This window comes from Beta vulgaris, chromosome 3 (genome assembly GCF_026745355.1).
Source record: "Beta vulgaris subsp. vulgaris cultivar EL10 chromosome 3, EL10.2, whole genome shotgun sequence".
NCBI lineage: Eukaryota > Viridiplantae > Streptophyta > Magnoliopsida > Caryophyllales > Amaranthaceae > Beta > Beta vulgaris.
Window position 1 is genome coordinate 25,985,734 of NC_079204.1, and position 26,632 is coordinate 26,012,365.

General features: G+C 38.0%; 1 protein-coding gene and 1 long non-coding RNA gene across 2 annotated transcripts; both read right to left on the reverse strand.

Annotated features, from left to right (window-relative positions):
• Positions 1 to 3,430: 3,430 nt before the first annotated feature.
• LOC125496018 (uncharacterized) lies at positions 3,431 to 5,587 on the reverse strand. The gene is made up of 2 exons (XR_007272660.2): positions 5,412 to 5,587; positions 3,431 to 3,728 (listed from the first exon to the last, which is right to left on the reverse strand). It is a non-coding gene; the product is annotated as an uncharacterized LOC125496018 (long non-coding RNA).
• Positions 5,588 to 7,187: 1,600 nt separating this feature from the next.
• Positions 7,188 to 7,649, reverse strand: LOC130590781 (uncharacterized). The gene has a single exon (XM_057393333.1). It carries the CDS (start codon positions 7,647 to 7,649, stop codon positions 7,188 to 7,190), a length of 462 nt encoding a protein of 153 aa, XP_057249316.1.
• Between the last annotated feature and the right edge of the window lie 18,983 nt (positions 7,650 to 26,632).

The window sequence follows — 26,632 nt, forward strand, 5'->3', positions numbered from 1 at the left end:
GTCACCACTAACAAGGCACTCAGCCTTGTTCTAGTTGCTGCAACACACACAAGTTGTAATACCAGACCTGCTTCCCCCTAAGAGTAGGCGAAAAAGATCACAGAACTACACCTGCTTCCCACTTTTGGCATCATCAAAATAAATCAAGGGTACTATCAAAGGAACAAAACATAAGCAGTAGATAACTATTAAGTCAAGCTAAATAGGCAGCTCTAACAGCATTCTAGGGATGCTGATGCTACCAAAGTTCTTGCAGAGTACACAAGCTACTTGTCCTAAATAAGAGTTATTACAGATCAGTAGTAGACCAAATTACATACGATCAAATATTTTTGTAATTTGGGAAAGGGGGTAACCAGAGATAAAGTTCAATAAAAGAGAGGGGTTAGCAGCAAAATAGAATAAGAAAAGAAGAAATCAATTCTCCATAAGTTATTAAACATAATATTTGTGATATAAAAAATAATAAACCTAAGATAAAATAACAAATCTAGATTAAAAGATAAAATAAAACTAAAACAAATAAACCTAATAACACTAAATAAAATAAATAAATCTAATAACACACGAAATCAAAGAAACTAAGTTAATCAAAGATAATCATTTGTCATCATCAAAATAGTGAAACAACACCTTCCTGTTTTTTAGGGGAGGCTCTTAGTAGTGCAAAACTTACTAGAAGTTCTATAAAAGGAGTTTTGTACAAGGAATAAAGGGGGTTACTAAACACAGCCTCACTTTACTAACGCAGCCCAAAAAATTCTTATAATCATATTTGTAAGTGCAAGAGACACTCAAGAGGGGGGGGGGGATGAATTGAGTATTTGTCTGAATGTTGTAACTTTTTCGATTATAGTAAGAACAGTTCTCTAGCAGCGGAAATAAAAGCAATGAATAAACAACACCAGGATTTAACGAGGTTCGACTTCTAATAAGTCTACGTCCTCCACTCACTCACTCTTTTATTAATCAACTCAGAATAACAAAAGAATTACACTAATCACTTATGCACCTATGCATGAGATGTTCCCAACTTCCACCTATGGAAGTTCGACTCAACCACCAACTATGATGGTTCAAATGAAGTTGATCCCTGATCAACTTCTCCAGCAAACTGAACTCACAGAATGCTCAAATACAATCAGTTTTTCTCTCAAAAAACAAACAGGCTTACACGCTTAGAATGAGAGTAGATTAAGATCTATGTGGTATTCGGGTTTTTGCTTAGATTTGAGAGTTCAAGAGATGAAGTGCTTTTGCTTGGAGTATTCTGAAAATATGCGTGCAAAAGCTTAAGGTTTGTGTGTTCGCAAAACTCCTTAAATAAGCCTTTGGTAAGTAAATGTTTACATGATATTGTGAGAGTATATTTTCCTAGAAAATATGGAAATTATTCCAAGGAAAATATACTCAGCATAATATCATATAACACACTTACCATAATTAAGAAATCTTGCTCACACAACAAACCATGCATCCGTGTATTTTGAAAATCAATTTTGCGCGGAAAGAAAACTTTCCTAAAATACGAATGCATGAAGTAAAACCTTGAGGACTGGTTCAGATCTGTTCCCAGACTGTTTCAATCAATTAAGTTTTACTTGTAGTTGTGTATGACAAGTAACCGAGATTTCTTGTAATCCACAACTAGCTCATCTCTCTAGTTTCAAACCCTTATAGTGCATTCAAACCTTTATACCACTTACATTGCATCTAAGACCTAAATGCTACAACTTGATCTTGGTCTTCATGCAATTCTTCAAGACTTGGCTTCACTAGCTTCGTCTTTCTATCCATTGAACTCGTACTTTGGCACCTACACATGTAAACAGAAACATGGATGCAATATAATAGTTCAATGTGGTTTGTCATCATTCAAAACTCAAAACAGGGAACATAACAAATTCCCCCTTTTTGATGATGACAAACCCTGAAGTTCCCCCTGCAAATAATATCATTAGTTTTGGGAACTTTTTCAAACAAATTGAATTCTTAAGATAAGAACTCAAAGCACTGGTCTCGTACTGTTCCTCGAATTAAGCATCATTTACAAGTACACCAGTTCACAACTAACTGACAGAGTTTAAGAAAGAGTTTCTAAGTACCATAGGCAAATACTGATTAGACTCAGAGCTCTTAGACTTAAACATGCATCGCAAGAAGAACATCAGTAGTGTTCAGACTTATTTCTAAGTCATTAGGGTGAAAAGAAGTAAAGTGCTTTGAATACACTCAAATCAAACCACTTCTGGTCTGTCACCACTAACAAGGCACTCAGCCTTGTTCTAGTTGCTGCAACACACACAAGTTGTAACACCAGACCTGCTTCCCCCTAAGAGTAGGCGAAAAAGATCACAGAACTACACCTGCTTCCCCTTTTGGCATCATCAAATAAATCAAGGGTACTATCAAAGGAACAAAACATAAGCAGTAGATAACTATTAAGTCAAGCTAAATAGGCAGCTCTAACAGCATTCTAGGGATGCTGATGCTACCAAAGTTCTTGCAGAGTACCACAAGCTACTTGTCCTAAATAAGAGTTATTACAGATCAGTAGTAGACCAAATTACATACGATCAAATGTTTTTGTAATTTGGGAAAGAGGGTAACCAGAGATAAAGTTCAATAAAAGAGAGGGGTTAGCAGCAAAATAGAATAAGAAAAGAAGAAATCAATCAGCTCCAGCAGCATATTTTTAGCATATTCTGCATCATCTGATTTTGGTCACTCAACTGTTTCACCAAGGCATAAGTAGCCTGAACTGATTCCGTACTGGTCCCTTCACCAACAGCAGCACCCTTTGCTTCACTTTTCATTTTTAGAACACCACCTGTATATGACATGCCCTTCTAACCTATAATCTGATTCGTAAGGTGAGACGTGGTGCCATAGTCTTCCACAATACGAATTTTCCAATGAGTGAATACCAAGGTCAGCCATCCTCCACTAGTGTATAATTGGCCTAAAGTATCACCCCAAAAGTATTACTGAAAGGCCTAAAAGTGTTGCTTTAGGTCATATGTAACACTTTTATAAGTGAAACATCTGCCCGTGCTACCTATTCTCTAAGGTAACACTTTCCAATGCTAATGTTTCACTTTATCAAGTGTTACTCAAAATTCTCTAACGTAACACTTTTTTTAAGCTAATGTAGCATTTTTGTAGTGTTACTAATAATGTTTTATGTAACACTTTTTCATCCTATAGTAGCATTTTCTATGTCATCTCATGACTGTATAGTAACACTTTGTTAAATATTATGTATCACTTTAAATCAGCATATGTAAACACTCTATTAGATATTTTGGCAACACTTCTTATCAGCTAGTTTTATAGTGTAACACTTCTATTTCACAATCTTATAGTAACATTCTTTAATTTATCGGCATATATACAATGATAATAATAGTAAAACTTATAAACGTAATAATTGAAGAGGAAATAAAATGATATTATTGATATAAATGAGTAGAAATACTCAACGACCATTGTAAAAAATGAGCCAAAGAGTATACTCAATCGAAAACATACTATTGCATCCAAAATATAAATAGTTAATCTGAAAATTAAATCATAAAATCATAATATATATATCTCTCCTTAAATAAACCTAAATCAATATAAAGGTCATTCTTTCATTATTCTTCAATTCTATTATCCATGTATAGGCATGCTTCTCGATGTATCATGTATGTTTGCTACTCTAATCCGCCATTATTTCCATCATCCTGCAGTAAGGAAAAAAACACTTCAAAGTCTTATATGATAACAAATCAAGTCTGTCAAAAAAAATAATTAGAACTCAAAAGCAATAGATCTGCTGTAGATCTTCTATAGTTAGAGGATGTTTCCAAAAATATCATTCAACAGCAGGCCACAATGAAGGAACTATATCTTGGTTCTATCTTTCCCACTAGATCTGAACTATGATATACATAACTTTCTTGATCCTGTCATCTCCAAATAGAAAGAGTTTCAAACTATCAGCAACCAGTGCCAGGGTATAACATTACACTGTCTATACCACACAAATCTAGTCTCAACTTCAGATCTCAGTTCAATATTAGTGGTTATCGACAAGATTCTGATCCTCCGCAATGGCCAAACGCCCCATGGTCTCCATTTCTACTCCTCAAAAATAATTATTAAGAAAAACGACGACAAACTTACAAACAATCCAGTTGAGCTCCTCTGTTAGTGGGTCTCACGGAGTTCTAGACATATACCTTAAACCTAACCAGATAAGACTTAGTTAGAAAAGCGAAAAAAAATGAAAGAAAAATTCTTCGTAGTAGATAATACACTTGTTAAAACACTTGGCAGTGGAAGAATTGCAATAAGTTGAGGAAATATTGCAGCAATTGCTCAAGCTGGAGTGTCATATCATGATTATAGCTTAATATTAGGTTTAGGGAGGAATCATGGACTGCATACTGCCCCTTGAATTTCTATCTCGTGTCAATCACACTCTCAAGTCTCATCTTCTTTTTTTCAGCTAGAAAGAATTTTGCTCATGGTGAGATTACATTTCAGTCAAAACCCTCAGATTAGAGTTAGGCATGACTCACAAAGTTGTCGAAAGGTTATAGGCTATTTATTTCTTAGACTTTCTTAATCAGAGAGCACAATTCAGGGACTAGTGGTTATCCTACTGCTGAAATGGGGCGTGGGTTCTTATTATCTAAAAATTAAGGCCAATTGGTGGAATACTTTGAAGAGTAGTTGCATGGCCATTGCTGGTTTTTGGTTGGCCTTAGTTTACTGCGAATTCTTCTCTAGCCAACATTGAAGCCCTTTATAATATCGAAACTTGTAAAATATGTTTCGATTCATCTTATTCAATATCTTCAGTAAGAAAATTCGATGCTATAAGTTGATAATATAAGAATTGTATCAAGAAATACAACACCATGAATACACCAATCTAAGGTTGAGTAAAGAACTAAGATCATCAAATTAACAAAATGGGAAAAGTAATTTAATTAGGCTAGATGATGATTATTAAATTAACTTAATCTCCTCTACTATATCATTCTCCATTTTTTCCCCTTTATGACTTTATGTCCATTGCAGGTCATAAAAATGAGTATATAAAACTTCTAGTTAGTAGTTACTACAATCTTTAGCATAGTCGAGTATAATTGGTTTGGTAGATGTTGAAAACCAAACACTAAACAATCATTCCGTACAAATTCACAAACGAAACCGAAACAAAAGTAGAACAATCTTAGGTAGCAAGTAGCGAGCAGCAAGCATCAACTTTGTTCCAATAATTGTAATTTATCAAACAATTAAACCTTACCACGAAATAGAAATCAAATTATACTCTTATTTCACAAAAGTTTTATCATAATATTGGTAATTTTTATAATATATAATTGAACAATAAACACTAAATTCGAAATACATACCTCTTAAACCCAATTCAATTCAACCCTAAACAAGTTAAGAAAACAAGAGGGGAAGCGTGGCGGCACTTTCGGCCACCGTCGACAATTGCAAGGGAAGCCAACGATGTGCAGCAGCATCAAACGCCAACAGTGTCAGGATTGAACAGATCAAGAAGAAGCACGCATTTAATGGTGAGAAGATGAAAGAGAACAACAACCAGATGGGTTGAGCGTCGGTATATGGTCGGTGCTCTAGCGAAGTGCACAACGAGAGTGAAAAAGAGCGGAAGATAGATAAGCTTGAGAAAGGTTTTGGTGATTTCGATGGTTAAAGTACTCCGTAGTTTGTCCTTGTAATTTTTGTATTAAGTCAATTTAGGAGTATATTATATTATCCAACTTTAAAAAAAAATTCTCCATAATCTATTTAGAGGAAAATAAAAAAGTTATTCTTGTAATTGAAGACTTGAAGTGTTACCTATGTTATAGTAGGCATAATGTTACCATTATGGTATTATATAAATAATTCTTAGAAAGTGTTACTGAAGTGTTACTGGGAAGTGTTACTTGTGCAAGAGTGTTACATTAATGAGTCACTTAAGAATAAAGTGTTACACAAAAGTGTTACTTATATTTTAGTGTTACATAAAAGTGTTACATTTTCTCCAAGTATTACAATAGTGATACTTAAGTGGTAGACAATTTTTAATATTTTAAAGTGTTACTATAAGGTGTTACCTTAGACCAATTATGTAGTAGTGCTCCATAGGGCAGTGCATGCTTAGCCTTCTCCACACAACAGATCATGTGACCCAATATCATAGCAGGGAGGTTGACTGGAATGTGTTCTATGAGACAGTATATGAGAACACTATCCATCAACCGGACACTCATGCGGCCTTGTGCTATGGGAAACACAATATTTGAGGCTATGGTATGAAAGATCCTCATGATGGGGTCCCTGAAGTGGCCAATGGTGTACCCTTGCTTAGGGTCAGGTGGACCAGTGAACAACCTGGTCTGGATCTGTTCTGCTGTGAGGCCTTTAACTGTGGGCCAGTTGTCCCTTAAGTACTCAACAAGTCCCTTGTTTGGGACTTTGAGAATTTCCGCCAAAATCTTCTCAGATAAATTAATGGGAATGCCCTTAACAAAAGCAAAGTAGGACCCATCATCCTTAGTATGCATATGTTCATAAAATTCCTCAACCAAAGGCATAAACACATCAAGTTCTTTGGCAAATAACACAGACCATTTCTGAAAGTCTAAAGCTTCCTTAACCTCATGCAAGAATTTTTGACCAACCCAACTCTTTGCAATAGAAAAACCAACCAGAATCGACCTATCCCTTAAATCATACAAAGGCTCAGGAGTGATAGACTTACTTTTCTTGGGTTTAGAACCCTCGGCAGCAACAATAGCAGGCAACTTTCTCTTTTTGTCGGCTGGGAACAGTTCTGGGTCTGGTTCCTGCACAATCTCCTTGCCTTTGGAAGATTCAGCACCCTTCCTAGCAACCGTCTTTATCCTTGTGCCCTTGCTAGCTACAGCCTTAACACCCTCCTTCGTAGAAACTTCCCCCTAAACATCAGCACCTTCCTTCTTCTTTAATTTCTCCACTAGTTTGGGTGTGATTGTAGGGGTAGAGATTTTGGGCTTGGTGGTTTTGACTGGTTGTTTTGTGGGAATGGGTTTGGTAACCGTCTTCTCAACAGACTTAACCGCTTTTGAGGGTTGTTTCTTGGCGGCAACCTTCTTTGCCTTTTCAACTACAACAACCTCCTTCTCAATTTCTTCTTATTCCATCTCCTGATTTTCCGATTCAGACTCACCCACCGGCTCCGACTCCTTTTCAGATTCTGACTCCTCCATCTTCTCCGACTCCTCTGGCTTAGACTCCTCAACCGGTTTTGGGAGGAAGCCTTTGATTTGGTGCGACAGGCTTTTTGGAGTGGTGGTTTTTGTAACTTTGGGAGTGGCGGTTTTGGTGATTTTGGCGGTTGATTTTGGAATAACCGCATTGGTGATGCTAGATTTTGTGGTGGATTTGGGTGCAGTTGTTTTTGTAGTGGTGGATTTTGTGGTTGCTGGCTTCTTGGAGTTCCTTTGTATTAAAGGTTCTTCCTCCTCATCTTCAACCTCTTCCTCCACAATTGGATCCTCCACTGGTTCAGCCATTTCCTTTGCTTTCTTAGTTACAATTTCAGGAGATTCTTCAACCTCCTTTTCGACCAACCAAGTATTTCTTCTCTTTGACATGATGAGACTGAATTCCTCTGTTTTGAGTACTTGAGAATAAGAGAAGAAAAACTTGAACAATTTGTGTTTCAAGAATTCGAGAAAGAAAAGAGTAGAAGAAGAAATTAGGGTTTGATCGAGAGAAAATAAGCAACAAAAGAATCAGGAAAATATGTGATCAAAGAGAATAAGAGAGAAATAAGGAAAGTATGATCACATGCAAGAATATATATAGATGGTAAGGAAAAAAACAAACGGATATATCCGTTCTTCGCAAACTGCAGTTGCCTTAATATAAACCGTCACTCATTTATTTTCCTAATTTGAAATTTGAAAATAAACAAATATTAGAGAATAACCGCCTCAAGAATCTGGTTCCAAGTGGTCTGCAACTGGTCTGTGCCAACTTACCTTTTTAAGACTTATGCTTAAGTACCAAGTACTAAGATGATCAGTTCAGCATCGCATAAAACTTTGTAAGCCCTAAAAAGCAAAAGAAAATGTCAAAAAAAAAAAAATATACACAAATTGACATCATTTGACTAGCCAAAGGGACAAGTCAAGACCTAAGAGCTCATTGTCTAATCTTAATCATACCCAACAAGGTACGAAGCTTGATGAACACTTCTCTGCTCAAAGGTTTTGTAAATATGTCAGCTAGTTGATCTTCTGACCTGCAAAACTCCAACTCAACATTACCTTTTTCAACATTGTCCCTTAGAAAATGATGCCTAATCTCAATATGCTTGGTTTTAGAATGCTGGACAGGATTTTTCGAAATATTGATTGCACTTGTGTTATCACATAAAATCAGGAACACTTCCGAAACAGACCCCAAAATCCTTTAGTTGTGACTTTATCCACAAGAGTTGAGCACAGCACAAACAGCAGCAATGTACTCAGACTCAGCTTGGATAATGCTACAGAATTTTGTTTCTTGATCCCCATGAAATGAGACAAGAACCTAAGAAGTGGCGCATTCCAGAAGTACTCTTCCTGTCCACAATAAAACCAGCAAAGTCAGCATCTGTGTATCCAATGAGGCTCATGCTGCTGCCCTTTGGATACCACAAACACAAATCATCAGTACCATTGAGATATCTAAGAATCCTTTTAACAACCTTTAGGTGAGATTCTTTAGGGTTGCTTTGAAATCTCGCACACAACCCTACTGAAAACACTATATCTGGCCTACTGGCTGTTAAGTAAAGCAATGAGCCAATCATACCTCTGTATAGCGTGCCCTCAACATCCTTTCCCTTCTCATCAAGGCTAATTTTGTAGAAGTTGGAATAGGTGTTTCATAGGACTTGCTATCTTGCAGACCATACCTCTTCAGCAGCTCCTTGAGGTATTTCTGTTGATGGATCATGATTCCATCTTTGGTTTGCTTGATTTGAAGCCAAGGAAGAATCCAAGTTCTCCCATCATACTCATCTCAAATTCGCTCTTCATCAAATCTGCAAACTCATTACACAAATCAGGATTAGTAGCTCCAAACAAAATATCATCAACATATATTTGGACCACTAACAGATCAGTTCCCTTTCTTTCAAGAATAGTGTCTTGTCAACTGATCCTCTCTTATAGCCATTTTCTAAAAAGAAACTGGAAAGTCTCTCATACCAAGCTCTAGGAGCTTGTTTGAGCCATAAAGAGCTTTGTCGAGTTTAAAAACATGATTTGGCAAGTCACTATCCTCAAAACCAGGGGGTTGCTTTACATAAACATCTTCTTTCAAATAACATTAAGAAAGGCTGTCTTAACTCCATTTGAAAGAGTTTAAAGTTCATTTGAGCAGCAAATGCAATTAATATCCTGATAGCTTCAAGCCTGGCTACTGGAGCAAAGGTTTCATCATAATCAATTCCTTCTTGTTGATTAAACCCTTGAACCACTAGCCTAGCTTTGTTTCTGACTATAATTCCTGAATCGTCCAATTTGTTCCTGAACACCCATTTAGTTCCAATAACAGACATGTTTCCGTCCTGGGTTCAAGATGCCATACTTGATTTTCTCAAACTGATTGAGTTCATCTTGCATGGCTAGAACCCAATCTGGATCCGTTAAAGCAACCTTATAGTCAGTAGGTTCAACATTTGATAAGAAGGAATAGAATGCACAAAAGTTTTGCAAAGTAGAGTTCCTTGTCTGCACCCCCTTGTTAAATTACTATGATTAAATCAGTGGGGTGAGAAAACTTGTACTTAAAAGATTTGTTCATATCAAAGTTTGCATTTGTGCCTTCTAATGTTGAACTTGTTCCTGTACTAGTTTTCCCTGTCTCATTGTTGTTTTGAGCAGGTGAACCAGTTTCCATAGTGGTCTCATCTGCATCATCTTCATGTGGATGAGCATTTGAGTCACTATCTCCTTCCCTTACCTCTTGAGCTACCTGATTTTGTGCTGGACCAGACTCTTCCTCTCTATGAGAGTTGTGTGGTGAGCCTGGTTCAGCACCTTATTCATCCTTAGCCCCTGTAAAGTTCAGCATACCAATTTCGAACTCATCAGCTGTAACACCCCGGCCTGTAATCATCGTCATTAAGTTAATTAATCGATTATTAGCAGCGGAACCTAAATACTCGGTGCCTTACCGCCGTACTTTCCATAATGAAAATACAAGGCAACATAAAATCATAAACTTAAACATTTTATAACATGAAGCATAATATAGATCCAACATTAGTCTTGATCAATAGAAACTTAGTTACTAATCAGAGTTTTGACATAAACTTAAATTAAAACCATGAGAGTCTAGATAATCTAGATATTAATTAAATCCTCACTGCTACGCCATCCCGTTATCACCATCGGTACCTAAAACATAAAGCAAAACGTCGTGAGCCGAGGCTCAGTAACATACTACTCTAACATCGTAAATTCATTTCACATCATTTTAGTTAAAAACAGGGAGAATAGAATAAATAAAACATTTCACAAACATATCATATCATGTTACATTATCTTCTTTATCATGTTCATCATCATATATATTATACTTTGGTAACTTGGCTAGTACAATGGAAGGGACGTCTCCCCAAAACATCATAGCATCATAAACGGAAGGCAGCCACCCGAGGACAAAAGCCCTCACTAAACGGAAGGTGGCGTTATTTGCCCAGAATGCGCGGTGCCACCCGAGGACAATAGCACTCACTAAACGGAAGGTGGTTAACCGGCCGGAAGGTACGTGCACGACCCGGGATAACAGAATACTTGCCAAGAACCGTCTTTCACTTGAATTTATCATGTTTCATTTCTTTTAAGCATATCATCATCATCGTGAATAATTATATTCTTTCATTTCATATCATAACATAACATCATCATCGTCATTTCATAGCATCGTATCATCATAAGTTCATAACCATCATAAAACATTTCAGTTCCCGCAATCCATATATAAAACATAATATTAATCATGATCATAAAACATACTTCGAATGGGAATGCGGGCGTTAGCAGTAGACGTTACCTGAATTCCTGCTTAATAACCTTGATAGCCGGGGGAGGCTTGTAATATCCTTTATCTTCCTTAATCTATTCAAGAATAATTTTATTAATGAACGTTTCGTTATTTAGCTTTTAAGCCTAAATATTGGTTAGCGCTTATTAAGGTCATAACTGTTATTATAACGTCGTAAAGGTCTCCTTAAAGGTCATTAATTCTTAATTGCTATTAACTTTTTAATTAGGGTGACTCTTTAACAACTAATTAATAAAATAACTCATTTAGCTATATTTTTAGAATTATCGAAACATTAAAGTTATACCATTACATATTATAAAACCTTTCGAAAACATAACATTATTCTAGTTCATAGTTAATAATTAATTAGTCGTCCATTAATTAGTTAAGTTTAAAGTTATAATAGATCCCATAACATTATTTTAATATTATTTAGTCATTTAAAACTAACAAGTCAAGTAACTAATTATTATAAGTGAACTTAAGGATTAGTGAAGTACTCATAACTTAAACTTAATGATAAACAACAAACTTGATGAATTATTTCTATTAGTTTTAAACAACTCAACTAGTTTAGAAATCATGAATTATAACCCAATAATAGATTTTAGTAAATAAGTTAGGTGGTTTAGTGAAACTAACTAAATCAGTCCACTAAAGCTCAATATACTAAAGGAACACGATTAACTTAAATGATTTAACTAAGTAAATTCAGATTATAAGCCTCAACATTATACTTAACTTAATAAATTAAACTAACATGACTTATTAAAGCACTAAATCAGCTTTAGTTTAACTCCTTTAGCCCAACAACAATATAATTCAAATTTAAAACTTAAGCTTATTTCTGAGTCCAAGGTTCTAGGCCCAAATAAATTAATAAAGGTTAAGGGTTAAAAACTTGGGTTTGCATTATAAACTAAAGAAATCAGAAATTAACAAAAGTATAATGACATCACCTCTGCTACTAGGAGCAGGGAGGACGAAAATTCCGGCAAGGGTGGGATGTCGGCTCCGGTGGTCAGCGGCGAGCAACGGCAGTCAGCGGGAAACGACGGCAGCGTGACGTGGTGGCTGGGTCTCGGCGGTGCTGCGCGTGCGGCGGTAATGGAAGTGCATTCAATGACTGGAAGAGATCAATAATAATATCTTTGTCAGCCAAAAACAAACTGAAATTTGTTGATGGAAGTCTAGACATTCCTGTAATAGGAACAGCTGAATATCTAGCCTCGGAGAGATGCAATAATCTGGTCATATCTTGGTTCATTGCTAATTTAGACAACACTGTGAAGAAGAGTGTCCTATTCTTTGATACTGTAGTAGATATATGGAAAGATTTAGAAGAGAGGTTTAGATACTCTTCAATGACAGAAGTTTATGCACTGGAGCGGAAACTTGCTGAAATAAATCAAGGCAAAACTAGTGTTTCTGAATTTATACACAACTCAAAATAAACTGGGATGAATTTAATGATGCTAATCCATTGCCTTTCTGTTCTTCCCACAAATGCACTTGCAATTTGACACAAAAGATACACACAAGGGATTAGGAACAAAGACTAATTCAGTTTATGATGAAACTGAATGATAGTTTCTCTACAGTGAGAGGAAATATACTCATGACACAACCTCCTCCAAAGGTTGCTCAGGCTTACGGAATCACTGCACCAGAAGAAAGGCACAAAGAAGTGACTTCTCTTTCTTCTAGCAATGAACTTACAAGCCTTATCAGAATAATCAGAAACCCTAAGCTGCTGCAAATAAACCTCCTACACTCGCTGGTAATAAGAGACCTGGATCATTCTATTATTGCACTCATTGCAAAATACCAGGCCATAACATGGAAAGATGCTTCAAACTTAATGAGTATCCACCTCGCTTCAAGGGATTTAAAGATAAAAGAGTACCAGTTATTACTCACTTATCAAAACAACAAGAGTTTGATTCTTTTAAGAACAAGAAAAATTCATCAGAGTCTCAACCTACTTCTATTTCACTTGAACAACTCAATCAACTTATGAGTCTTATTCAACAACAACAGACCAATATTGTAGAACACACAATAGGGAGTCAGGGTCTCATGGCCGGTACATATGGTCTGTCAACAAGTAATAATATACCCTGGTTATTGGATAGTGGTGCTACTGACCATATTTGTTCAAATTTATCCCTATCCCACACATATAATCCCACAAATGACACCAATCAAAGCATAACAATCCCTGATGGTAAACAAATTCCAGTCAAACAAATTGGTTCCATATACCTCACAGAAAACATTCTACTCACAAATGTCCTTCACATTCCTGATTTTCACTTTAATCTTTTGTTTGTTCATAAGCTTTGTGAAGATTTGAATTGTCAAATTACATTTACTCATAGTGAATGTTTTCTTCAGGGGCTGACAGGTCCTTCAATGCTTCTTGGTAGTTTGCGAGGAGGTTTATACAGTGTCACATCACCGAAACCTCATTTAGTGGAGCATTCCTCTTTCAATAACAACATTACTTGTTTTTCTACTGTTGATGTAGCGAAGCTTTGGTATTTACGTTTACAACATCTTGCTTTTTCCCAAATAAAACATGTCTTGCCTGATTGTAATGGTCACTCTTGTACACATGACATTATATGTCAAATTTATCCTGCTGTAGAGCAAACTAGAAAACCTTTTCCCTTCAGTAGCACTAAGACATCTAAACCTTTTGATGTGTGGGGTCCTTACAAGGCCAAAACACACACTCGATGTAACATGTTCTTGACTATAGTGGATGATTACACTAGTTTCACTTCGGTGCATTTTCTTAAAAATAAATCAGATTGTCCTCATATTCTTGATACTTTCTTTAACTATGTGCAAACACAATTTAATGCTTGTATTACTTCTGTGAGATCTGACAATGCACAAGAACTAAAGGAAGGGGCACTAGTGGAAAAAACCTTATATGTCACTTTGTATCAGATGCGGTTTTTGTAAAACCGCATCCGAAAATGCTTCAAAAAATAGGAGGGATATTTGTCAAAAAAATCGGATGCGGTCCATTAAAAACGGCATCAGATTAAAAAAAATTGATGGGGTTTTTCAAAATCTGATACGGTTTGATGGATCGCATCATATTTTCTTAATTTTTTGAAGCTCAAATGTTCGTCGCGGCCCATTCGTGCGTGGCCCATATTAAATTAACAAACCCGCACCATTTTTTTAATCTCCCCCTCTCCTCTAAAAAACCCTAAAACTCCTCAACTCCCTCCTCTAAAAAACCCAACCCCTCCTCAAACCCTAATCCCTCTCTCTCCTCTCCTCTACTCTCCTCCCACGGCGTCTAATCCCTCCTTTCTCCCTTCTCCAAATTTCCTCCTCTGAGACGACAAAAAATCCCAAATAAACCTTGAATGTCCTCCTTGCTCTTCACCCTCGAACGTTCCCTTTCTCTCTTCACTTTCCTAGAGTTCCAAATCCTTCGCTTTATTGTCCTCCTTCCAATATTAATCGACCGATTTTCCAGTGAAATCAATGGATTCTTCAACCACCACGACCTCCGCCTCACTTCGTTCTTTAAATTGTTCGATTTCAGTCCGTGAAAAAAATTAAATTCTTCGAATCGAAGATGAAACGAGGAAGAATCGAAGACGAATCAAGGACGAAATAAGTATCTGCACGAGTCGAAGACGAAGAAGAATTGAGGACGAAACTAGTGTCGAATCGAAGACGAAAATCTATAAAGGTTTTTTTTTTTCATTTTTTTTGGTTGTTCATTTCTTAGATCTGAGTTTTCTATTATTTTTTCTTTTCTTTATTTTATTTTTTTTGTAATTTTCGTTCCCTCAATGTTTTTTCGTTTCTATTTATGTAATTTTTGTAATTTTCGTTCATTTTCTGTTTATGTAAACATTAGATCTAGTTCGTTTTATTTCTTGTAATTCTTCAGTTTATGTAAAGTACGTTTTTTAGTTAGATTTAATTTTTTTTTATTCGTACATTTAGTTTTTGTAATTTTCGTATTGTATAATTTATATACGTTTTGGTTTTATTTGAGATTTAGTATGATTTTCTTATTGTATGCTTGGTTTTATTAAAGTCTGATGCTTGTGTCAATTGCAAAATCTGTAATTTTAGGATGGCCTGCTTTGTTGCTGCACCTACAGTGGAAAGTAGGTTTTTTTTTTAATTTCATGACCACAAAATCTGATGCGGTCTTCCAAAACCGCATCAGATTGTGAAAAGCTGATGCGGTTTTGGACCGCATCAGATTTTTTTGTTAGCTGCTGCGGGTCCATCTGATGCGGACCAAAACCGCATCAGTAAGCCCGGTTTTGACCGCATCATATGGACTTTTTTCCACTAGTGGGGATATGAAGAGACTTTATGAACAAAGAGGGATTCACCATCAAACCAGTTGCTCAGACGCACCTCAGCAAAATGGTACTGTTGAAAGAAAACACATGCACTTTTTAGAAACTGCCAGAGCCAATTCTTTCATTCTAGGGTACCAACAAGATTTTGGGGAGATTGCATAGTTTGTGCAGCATACCTGATCAACATAATGCCACTAAAAAGTCTTCAATTTGCCACTCCTTATTACGAGATGTTTCAAAAGGCTCCTACACTTGATCATCTGAAAATTTTTGGATGTCTATGCTACTTATCAACTACCAAAGTACATAGATCCAAATTTAATCCTAGAGCACACCCTGGCGTTTTTATTGGCTATTCAGAAACTCAAAAGGGTTACAAAGTGTTGGACCTCATCACTAATCAAGTCTTGATTTCAAGGGATGTGACATTTCATGAAAAACATTTCCCTTTCCATCTTCTTTCCACTGATTCTGTTTCTACCCTTGAATCCATCTTTATTCCCAGCACAACTCGTACATTATTTGATGATGACTATCATATTATTCAACCCAATCTCACCACAACTGCTTCCCATTCCATTGCCACTGACTCTTTCAGTCCATCATCACACCCTATATCAGATTCCACCACTTCTTCTCCACCTACTACTACATCATTAGATACAACTACTTCTAATGATTCTGCTACTCCTAATGCACTAGTTGATCTCAGTCACCTACTCTCAGCCTCTAATCCAACCTTTGATCCACCCCCGTAAGACATTATCATATCTAGCTAATATCACTGTAATATAGTGGTTTCTACACCTATACTTCAACATTGGTGTAACCTAGTCTCATTTTCTTCTTATCCTACTTTCTACAAAGCCTTTCTCTCTGCTTCATCCTTTAATATCAAAGAACCTACTTCCTATGCTGAGGTTCCACTAAACCTGAATGGATCCTTGCTATGAACAAGGAAATCACTGCCCACATAGATAACCATATACTTGGGATTTAGTTCCCTTACCTACTGGAAAGAAAGCTATTGGCAATAAATGGGTATACAAAGTTAAACTGAATGCTGATGGTTCAGTGAAGAGGTGAAGGGCCAGGCTAGTTGCCAAAGGCTACAAACAAAGACATGTCATTGACTATGAAGATACATTCTTACCAGTAGTCAAGATGTTTACTATTAGATGCCTCATTGCTCTTGCTACTCAAAAACATTAACTCATACCCTCAGATACCTTAGACACACTCAAGGGCAAGGTATCTTGCTCACTGGTGATGATTCACTTACACTACATGCATTCTCTAATTCTGACTGGGCAGCATGTAGTGACACAAGAAGGTCAATTCCAAGCTACCTTCTTCTTTTTGGCAAATCACCAGTTTCTTGGAAGTCTAAGAAATAAGGCACTATCAGCAAATCCTCTTCAAAAGCTGAATAAGGAGCTATGGCATCAGCAGCTGCAGAGGTAACTTGGGTTGTGAGTCTTTTGGAAGAGTTAGGTGTCACCAAACTCAAACTTGTCACTTTTTTCTGTGACAATCAGAGTGCTTTGCATATTCCTAGGAACCCTGTGTTCCATGAATGAACCAAGCACATTGACTGTCATTTCACAAGAGATAAAGTTATGGAAGGACTCTTACAGCTGCCATACTTACCTACCAACTCTCAGCTTGCAGATGTATTTACAAAATCACTTTCTTCTCCATATTTTAGACAACTCTTATCCAAGTTGGGCATGGTTGAGCCACCACACAACTTGAGGGGGGGTATTAGAATTACTACTAATTCCAGCTCACCTAACTGTTTCTTGTTACATATTGCTACATTTCAGTTAGGTGGTTAAGTTAGTTATCAATCACAGCTCAATATATCTTGTGTATAGTGGTTATAAATAATTGTCTTCCTTCATTTTATAATTATGAATTCACTAAATAAAATTCTCCCTGAAGCTTCTCAGCTTATTCTCTTCTCTCTTACATTTCTTATTCTACAGTAAATAATATTATGAAACTGTAGAAATCATCATATGATTAGTGATGATGGTGTTGATCAAGAGGCTTTAACACTATATAGGAATCATACAGAAGACAAATAATCGAAAGATCAAACAAAAATCATGCTTCCTGCTGCAAATTAATTGAAAGTCAATGGAGAAGAGAAAAGAAATTAAAAAAATTATATGGTGTATGGGTATTACCCAAGTCTGCTAACGGACATTCATCATGACGGACAACACATGTCCAGGACGCGAACTCATATGAAGGAAATTGATGCTCCTCAATTTGAGACTGGGACTGCTGTCGCGGCCACCGAAGAGGACAATACAAAAGGAATCTTCCCTCTTACGGATTCATTACAGCCATGCACTTGTCAAAGGATTACCTATCCTGTTAGGTGAATAGTACATCTATAAATAACCAAACAGTACTATTTTTGCAGGTACATTCTTTCTCATACTAAAATAGCTTATATCTCTCTCTCTCTCAATTCTCTCTCTGCAATCCTTAACGGACACTAGCTGACTTGAGTATCGGAGGGGGTTTCCTCACAAGTCACAACCACCCCGAGGGTAGCTCACGTTTGTTCTTGTGCAGATCACCCCTCCCGGATAGCCCTCATTACTGACGGACACTTCTTGAGTCCGCCACCATTTCACAACTGAAACAACTTGGCGCTAGAAGGAGGGGCCTCCTATCCTTTTCAAGTAACAACCATGGGTGACGCACATAACAAAGTTGGTCACAGTCCACCAGGATTCGATGTCGGTCAAACATCCTCTTTGCCTCCACAGTTCAAATTTCGGACACCAGGGAATGTGGAGCAGACCCCAAACAACGACATACCATTCAGTTTGGCTCAACTGATTCAATTTTCCCCAGAGCAGCTCCAAGCCGTAGCATCTTTCATCCAAATGCTAGCCGGCACTCCTCAGCAAACTAATCCATCCTTTCAGCAAGTAGAAGGTGGGACTCGTAAGCAACCACTGGCCATGGCCAGTGGGAACGCGGACGGCACCCCGATCAGGAAGATGCGTTCTCTCAATCAAGAGGGACGAGAACTAGAGAGGCAAATTGATCAATCAGGGTATGAAGAGCCGATACTAGAGACTGAGGAACTTTATTATTCTGAAAAGGAAACTCAGGCTCACTCCCGTCGTGAGTACAACACTAATGGTGCTAGTAACTATTCGACAAGGGGGTCACCTCCTCATCAAGCCAAAGCTCTCTCTATTCACTTCAGAAATATTGAATCATCCCATACCCAGGATCAAAATGCCCTGCTCCAAATATGATGGCACATCAGATCCCGACGATCATGTGGCGGCCTACGAAGGTCATATGTTCTTATACACGCAGGTGGATGCCATCTGGTGTAAGGTCTTCCCGTCCATCTTGACCGGGATAGCTCAGACATGGTTAAAAGTTTGAAACCAGGTAGCATTTCTAATTTCTCCCAGCTATCATCTACTTTTGGTACGCACTTTGTGAGTAACAGGCGTCGTGAGCGCACGACTGGAGAATTATTATCTACTAAGCAAGGCGAGAATGAAAGCTTGCGAGATTTTGTCAGCCGTTTCAATGTTGAAGTGGTCTCTATCCCGAGATTATAACAGGATGTGGCCGTGTTGGCCTTAATGACTGGACTGAAAGAGGGATCGTCGTTCCGGAGCTATTTAGGCCGAAAGACTTATACCTCTCTCGGACCAGTTCTAGGCAAGGCCAACGAATTCATAAGGGGGGGAAGAATTTGATAGGGCCGTGAGCAGTCGTGAGCCGAAAAAGAAAAGGGAAGACAGGCAAAGAAAAGACAAGGGACGCGAGAATGACCGCGGCCGAGATGAAAGAAGGCAAGAGTCCAATGTGGCAAAAAGGGGAGCGATCATGAAAGAAACGACCGTGAAAGATATGATCGAGAAAGAGGCGACCACGAAGGGAGCGGTCGTGAGAAGGGCGAATGCAAAGAAAAATTTGATGCGTACACCCAACTCACCACCTCTAGAAACCATATATACTTAATGAATAAAGATAGTGATAAATGGAAGTGTCGAAGGCAAATGTTCCATAAAAACCGCGACAAGAGCAAGTGGTGTGATTTCCATGGGGATCACAGACATTTGACCGAAGATTGCCGGCATTTGAAAGATAATTTGGAGGATTTGATAAGAAGAGGTTATTTCAACCAATACAAAGCTCAGACTCGGGAAGGAGACTTGGTCAAACCCGTAAACCAGAATGTACAATCGCGAATCAGTGAGATCCACGAAAGTAGTTGTGGCCCAATTAATGGAGGCAGTGTAAGCGGAGCAAAGGCCAGCCTAAAGGAATTCAGGCATCATGTCAACTTCAACGAAAGTCTAATGTGGAAGAAGCCGTCAGCGATGCCGGCAATGTCATTTACCCTAGAGGATGCTAAGCATGTTGTCTACCCTCACGATGACCCGCTTGTGGTCACTCTGAAAGTATCAAACTACTTGATCCACAGAATTTTGGTGGATGAGGCAGTTCTGCAAACATTCTCTATTTGTCAACATTTGAAAAGCTGATGATTAGCCGGGTGCATTTAAAGCCGGTCAGATACCCAATTATTGGGTTTACATGAGCATTGGTGGTGCCGGAGGGGCTAATTACACTCTCGGTGAGAATTGGGGAGGGCGAAACGGCCAGGGACGTCATGGCGGAGTTTCTAGTAGTAGACGTACCGGGGGCATATAACGCCATCATAGGGCGTCCCTTCACTAGTAGAAGAATTGCTTATTGTTGTGGTGGTATTGCTGCGGTTTTACCCATACGCAATATGTAAAATATAAAATAACGATATTGTTGCGGTTTTGGCCTAAAACGGCATCAATATGGTGTTAACAGGAAATTTTTTGAATGAAGTTGACTATTTGACCACACACATTGCTGCGGTTCTTGACAAAAACCGCAGCAATATCATTAAAAATATTTTTAAAAAGTACATAAGGCGTGTTAGATTTTTTTTGTCCTCCTTTTATGTCTCATGCACCTCTTTTCTAGTCCTTCAGATCTCACGCCTTCCTCTCTCTCCTTCTCATCCCTCTCACTCTCATAAGCATGTTGGGGTTTTTTGGTCCTCCTTTCATCTCTCCTGCGCCTCTTTCCCTTTAGATCTAACGCCCTCCTCTCTCTCCTTCTCTTTCCTTTCACTCCTCTTTCCTCTCACTTTCTCAGCCGTTCTCTCATCCTCTCTCATCCTCCACCGCTTCGACGCCTTAAACCGAAGATCCAGCCTCCAAGTTTGCGTCTTCAGCGAAGTTTTTAGCCTCACGTTCGCCGCCTTCAACAACCCACAAGAAGAGCGAAAGAGATCCGAAGGAGAGAAGTAGATCGAAGGAGAGAGAGAAAAGGGTCGCGCGAAGGTTCGTTGGCGTCGCGCGAAGGTTCGTCGGTGAATGTCGACGGTGGCTGGTTTTATCACGCCGATTTCGTTGGTTTTGATTCTTTTTTTTTTCTTTTATTATTTTTATTTTCTAAATGTTAGATTTGGATTACAACAATTTGAAACTAGATCTGATTTTTTATTTTTTGAATGTCAAACCAAGAGCACGAATTTGATATAAATGTAATGACTGGGGTCACATTAAGCAAAGTTGATAACTCAATGCAGTGAATAAATACAAGTTTACTCTCAAACTAATTTTATGGCGCTATGTTATACTTGTTGGCTGGGTTAAAAGGTAGTGGCAGCCTTGCTGTCGAAAATTTCGAACTGGTTACAAAGCCTCACATCAGAAATTCTACGAGGCTATCTACTTGGTCAACAAAGCTGTGCTTTCGGAATTCAACGAGGCTATCTACTGGGTGAATAAGGCTGGTAGATTTTTTATATTTAAATGTTAGGGTTTTTTTATTTTTTGGAATGAATTTTATGTTAGAGTTCATGAATTTGTAATTTTGATTTTGATATGAATGTGGTGAATGAATTTGTTTTAGCATGCAGTAGATTGTTGTAGCTATGTTTATATTATAATTGTACTATAACTATAAAAAGTTTACACTTTGAGAAATGAAATTTTTTTTTTACCCTGCTATGCATCTATTGCTGCGGGTTTAAGAAGAAACCGCAACGATAGACCTATATATTTAATATAAAAAAAGAAACTATTGCTGCGGTTTTACTTAGAAACCGCAGCAATATGTTCAAATATTGCTGCAGTTTAAAACTGCAGCAATATATTAATTGTCTATTGTTGCCCCCTTAATTGTTGCATGCCAAAACTGCCACAATAGACCACTTTAGGACCGCAGCGATAATCATTTATTCTACTAGTGCTTCATTCATGACATCAAGGGGGACGTCTCAACCTATGATATGACAATGGTGTGTGTCTCCAATGAAGGAGTAACATTAAGGTCAAAGGGGAATCAAGAGATGGTGAGGTCATATTACATAACGACTTTGAAGCAGCCCGCCAGAAGAGTCCCAGTAGAAAATCATGACCTGCCATCTAGAAAGCAAAGAAGAACTCAAAGGAACGCACAAGCTGGGGAAAAAGAAGCTGATGAGATAACTGAGAAAGATAGAGGAAGTCGGGAAGGCCAAAGTGGTTTCAATGGAAGATCTTGAGTCTCGGCCAGAGGACAAGCCGAGACCAAAGCCAGACGGAGAAACTAGGCAAGAGATGTAAGCCAATGTCCTTCTAGAGCGGCCGTTGTTGGAATGGACATGGAACAGAGGTCAGAGTCAATTTGGTCACTCTCCTCCGAGAAAATCTTGTATTTGCATTCTCGGCGGATGAGATGTCGGGAATAGACCCGACCGTCATGGTCCACCGTCTAAATGTCGACAGTGTAGTCCGCCCTATAAAGGAAAAGAATAGGGCTTTCTCGGCCGAGAAAAATAGAGCAATTAAAGAAGAAGTGTATAAGTTGCTAGCGGCCCTGCCATTTTTCACATTATTGAGAGGCAACAAAAAAATTGAATGGGGAACGGAACAGAGCGAAGCTTTCTTGGCCGTCAAGGAGCATTTAAAGAGACTGCCAACGATATCAAAGCCCGAGACTGGAGATACCTTGCAGCACCCCATATATTTTGTTAGCCATATCCTTAATGGCCGAGAAGGCAGCTATCGGCTAATGGAGAAAATGGCCCTATCAGTCATCATAGCTACTAGGAAGCTGAGTCCCTATTTTTGACTGCCACCCAATTCAAGTATTGACCAACCAGCCACTTGAGAAGGCTCTACAGAGAATGGATACCTCGGGCTGTTTACTGAAATGGGTCGTTGAATTGTCGGAGTATGATATCCAATACAAGTCGCGAACAGCCATAAAGGTGCAGGCATTGGCGGATTTCATAATGGAAGCCTATGAAGAAGAAGAGTCGGATGAGAAAGAATCGCGGTTGCTCGAAGTTGATGGATCTTCGGCGGAAGTGGGGCAGGTACCGGGATCGTGATAACTAGTCCAGAAGGGAACATATATGAGTACGCGGTTAAGTTCGCATTCCCGGCATCGAATAACGAGTCAGAATATGAAATAGCTATTGTCGGACTGAGTATGTGCATAGCAGCAGGAGCAAAAGGTGTACACTTAAAAACGGACTCGCAGTTGGTTAGCGACCAACTAAGAGAAGAATTTGAAGCCAAGGAGGCCAACATGATGAAATATGTGGAGAAAGCCAAAGTAGTAATCGCTCAACTAGAGCATTTTGAAGTTGAGGCCATCCCTAGGGCTGAGAATACGAAGGCAAATCCACTATGAAAGCTTGCCAGCTCAGATTCATTCAGTATTGAAAGGATGGTAGTGGTCGACATCTTGAAAGAAAAGAGCATCGCCGAGAAAAACGTTGTGGTGAACAGCATAAATCAACAAGGGGAGTGGTTCACAGAACTGGTTGAGTACAAGCTAATAGGAGTGCTCCCGGCAGATCAGATGTCTGCTAAAAAGCTACAAAGGCAAGTAAATTGGTATGTGACATACCAAAACGAATTGTACAAGAAGTCATGTAGCCTACCATTACTGAAGTGTGCAACGGCCTCGGAGGCCGTGAGAATAATGGAAGAAATACATGAAGGAATTTGCGGCAATCACATAGGAGGAAAAGCGCTGCCATTGAAAGTGCTGAGAGCGGGCTTTTACTGGCCAAGCATGCTGGCGGACGCCCAAAACTATGTGAAAAGTTTGCTGGCCAGTTGACCAATTTGGTAAAAAATTTTGGCACATAACGACAATTTTGTAAAAATGTTAGCTTCGGTGACAATTTGGTAAATAAACTTAGCTTCGGATGACAAATTGGTAAATAAAATTAGGTTCGGGTGACAAATTGATAAAAAAAAGGTAACTATTGCGACAGTTTATTGAAAAAATTGAGCTCTTGCGACGTTGAGGCCAAAATTTTAAAAACCTATTTTTCTATGCTTTCCCATTTTTGTTAAATTTTATTCTTCTTTCCCACACATTTATTTACCCAACTATCGTTCATTATTTTACCATATATTCTTTCGATTCTAATTAATACAAGAGGAGAATAAATTTTTTTATTTCACTCATCATAGTTTAAGTGCAAATATATTCAATATTTTTTATAATATGTAATGTATTATTGTCCCTAAAGTTGTTACTCCGGAGTGTATAGTTTCATTAAAATATTGCATCTATCTTAGAAACATTCCACAAAAATATTGAAATAAATTTCAATACATATTGCATACAAATGTTATTGTTTTTGAATGTTTTTTTTTGAAAGGTTGCTCTCGAATGTTAATTAGAATGCAAACAAGAGAAAAATTATTGTGTAGAAAAGAGAATATTTTTAATTTCACCATTATTTCTTTTTTCTATGTGCAATTATTTACCCAATTATCCCCTATATTTTTCTCTCAATTTTTATTCTAATTAACTAACATTTGAGGACAATAACATTTGTATTAAATATGTATTGAAATGTATTTAATATATTTGTGGATAATTTTTAAGCTAAATACAATCTTGTAGTGAAGATATATGACAACATTGGGGACAATGGTGCAATAAATTATCCCTAAAAAAATCTCAAAACTATCAAACACATACATGAATACATTTGCGCTCCACATGTGATGACTGAAATAATATTTTAATGATTCTCGCTCGTATTGTATTATTAAAAGAAGATACCCCTGAATTAAACAATAAATAAAAAGAAAAAGAAAAATAGGTTTTTAAAATTTTGGCCTAAACGTCGCAAGAGCTCAATTGTTTTTACCAAATTGTCGCAAAAGTTAACTTTTTTATCAATTTGTCACCTGAACCTAAGTTTATTTACCAATTTAACATCCGAAGCTAGGTTTATTTACAAAATTGTCACCGAAACTATCTTTTTTTACCAAATTGGTCAATTGGCCGAAGTTTGCTCTAGTGACAAATAGACCGGCAAAAGATTTGCAACCTATTTTATATCCGATATCGTTCGCCCAACGGGGAATGGACATTTTGGGGCCGTTCACCACTGCGACGGGAGGCAGGCGTTTCATTATCGTCGGAATTGATTACTTCACAAAGTGGATAGAGATCGAGCGGACAACAAAGATAAAAGCAAATTGGATACGGAAATTCATCTGGCAGAACATTATGACTAGATTTGGTATCGCCAGAGCAATTGTTTTTTTTTTTACCATGGAGTACAGTTTGACTGTCGGCCGATACAAGCCTTCCTCACAGACTTCATAATCAAGTTTGCTTATTCAGCGGTATGCCATCCTCAAAGAAACGGTCAAGCTGAGGCCGCTAACAAACAAATCCTGAATGCTTTTCAAAAGAAGGTGCATGAGTTCAAAGGCAGATAGGCTGAAATGGTACCAGCAGTACTATGGGAAAACAAAACGACTGGGAAGGAAGCAACAAGGGAAAGTCCTTTTAAGTTGGATTTCGGTCCAAAGGCGGTGTTAACGGTAGAGGTAGGGCTACTTTCCTACCGCATTAAGCACCAGGTCCGAGAGAATTATGACCAAGCGCTGAGAGAAAATCTGGATTTCCTTCATGAGATAAAGCTAAAGGCGGAACTAAAGGCAGCACTGTATAAAAACAGAACTAGCAAGGATTATATCAGGAAAGTTTTAGAGAGGCCGCTAGACGTAGGCGACTTAGTCCAACGAAGAACATCAACCATTGGTAAAGCGCATGCTCAGAGAAAATTAATCGCTAACTAGGAAGGTCCCTACATCATTGCGAAGAAGCTTGCTCCTGGTTCTTTCATTATCAAAGGCATAGATGGCAAGGAATTTAGAAATTGCTGGAATGCTATTGTTTTAAAGAAGTACCATGTTTGAGTGGTAGAATGTGATGGGCCGAGAGCCACTTTTGATTACATGAATAATATAAACTTCTACTAACGTTCCACAAAAAATTGTTTCTTTTTTATTTATATATTAAACGGCCACATAACAGGCCTAAATACAAATAGCCAAATAACAGGCTCAAAGTACAACAACGGCCAAATAATAGGCCCAATACAAACAAGGCCATATAACAGGTCGAGGTAGTTAACGGCCATATAACTGGCCTTAGACAATAACTAGTCATGCAAATGTTAAATTTCCTAAAATTGCAACAATTTCTAACGGACTCACAGTGTAAATCACAAGAAAACAGGAAACTGAATTATAAATTAGTGGCATGGCGGCGAGCAACAAGCAAAAACACGGGAAGCCATTCAAAACGACACTTATAAATGTATAAGCCAAAATTGCAGTTAGAAATGTTTACATGCCATCATAGGCTGAATATTGAAGAATTACAAGTTAAAAACTATTTGAATCTACAGCAGAGCCTGGAGATAACCGCCAAAATCTTCAAGAAAGAGGCGCTTCTTCATCTCCAACAACGGGCAGAATGTTGGCAATAACATCCTCAGAGCAGATATAGAGCTCGCCGTCAAAAGGGAGCAAATGAACACCTTCTGCAAAGGCGGTCTCTTTTTGTTCCCAGTCAAACCATGGGTTGGAATGGCAGACACATCGCTTCGCGACCACCCATCTGTCGTCATATATTTCTCCGAGAAGACCAACAAACTCATCAAACTTCCTGAATTCTGCAAGAGAGAGACGAACTGTAACGCCCCGACCTCTAATCATCGTTGTTAAGTTAATTAATCGATTATTACCAGCGGAACCTAGATAGTCGGCGCGTTACCGCCGTACTTTCCATAAGGAAAATACAAGGCGACATAAAATCATAAACTTAAG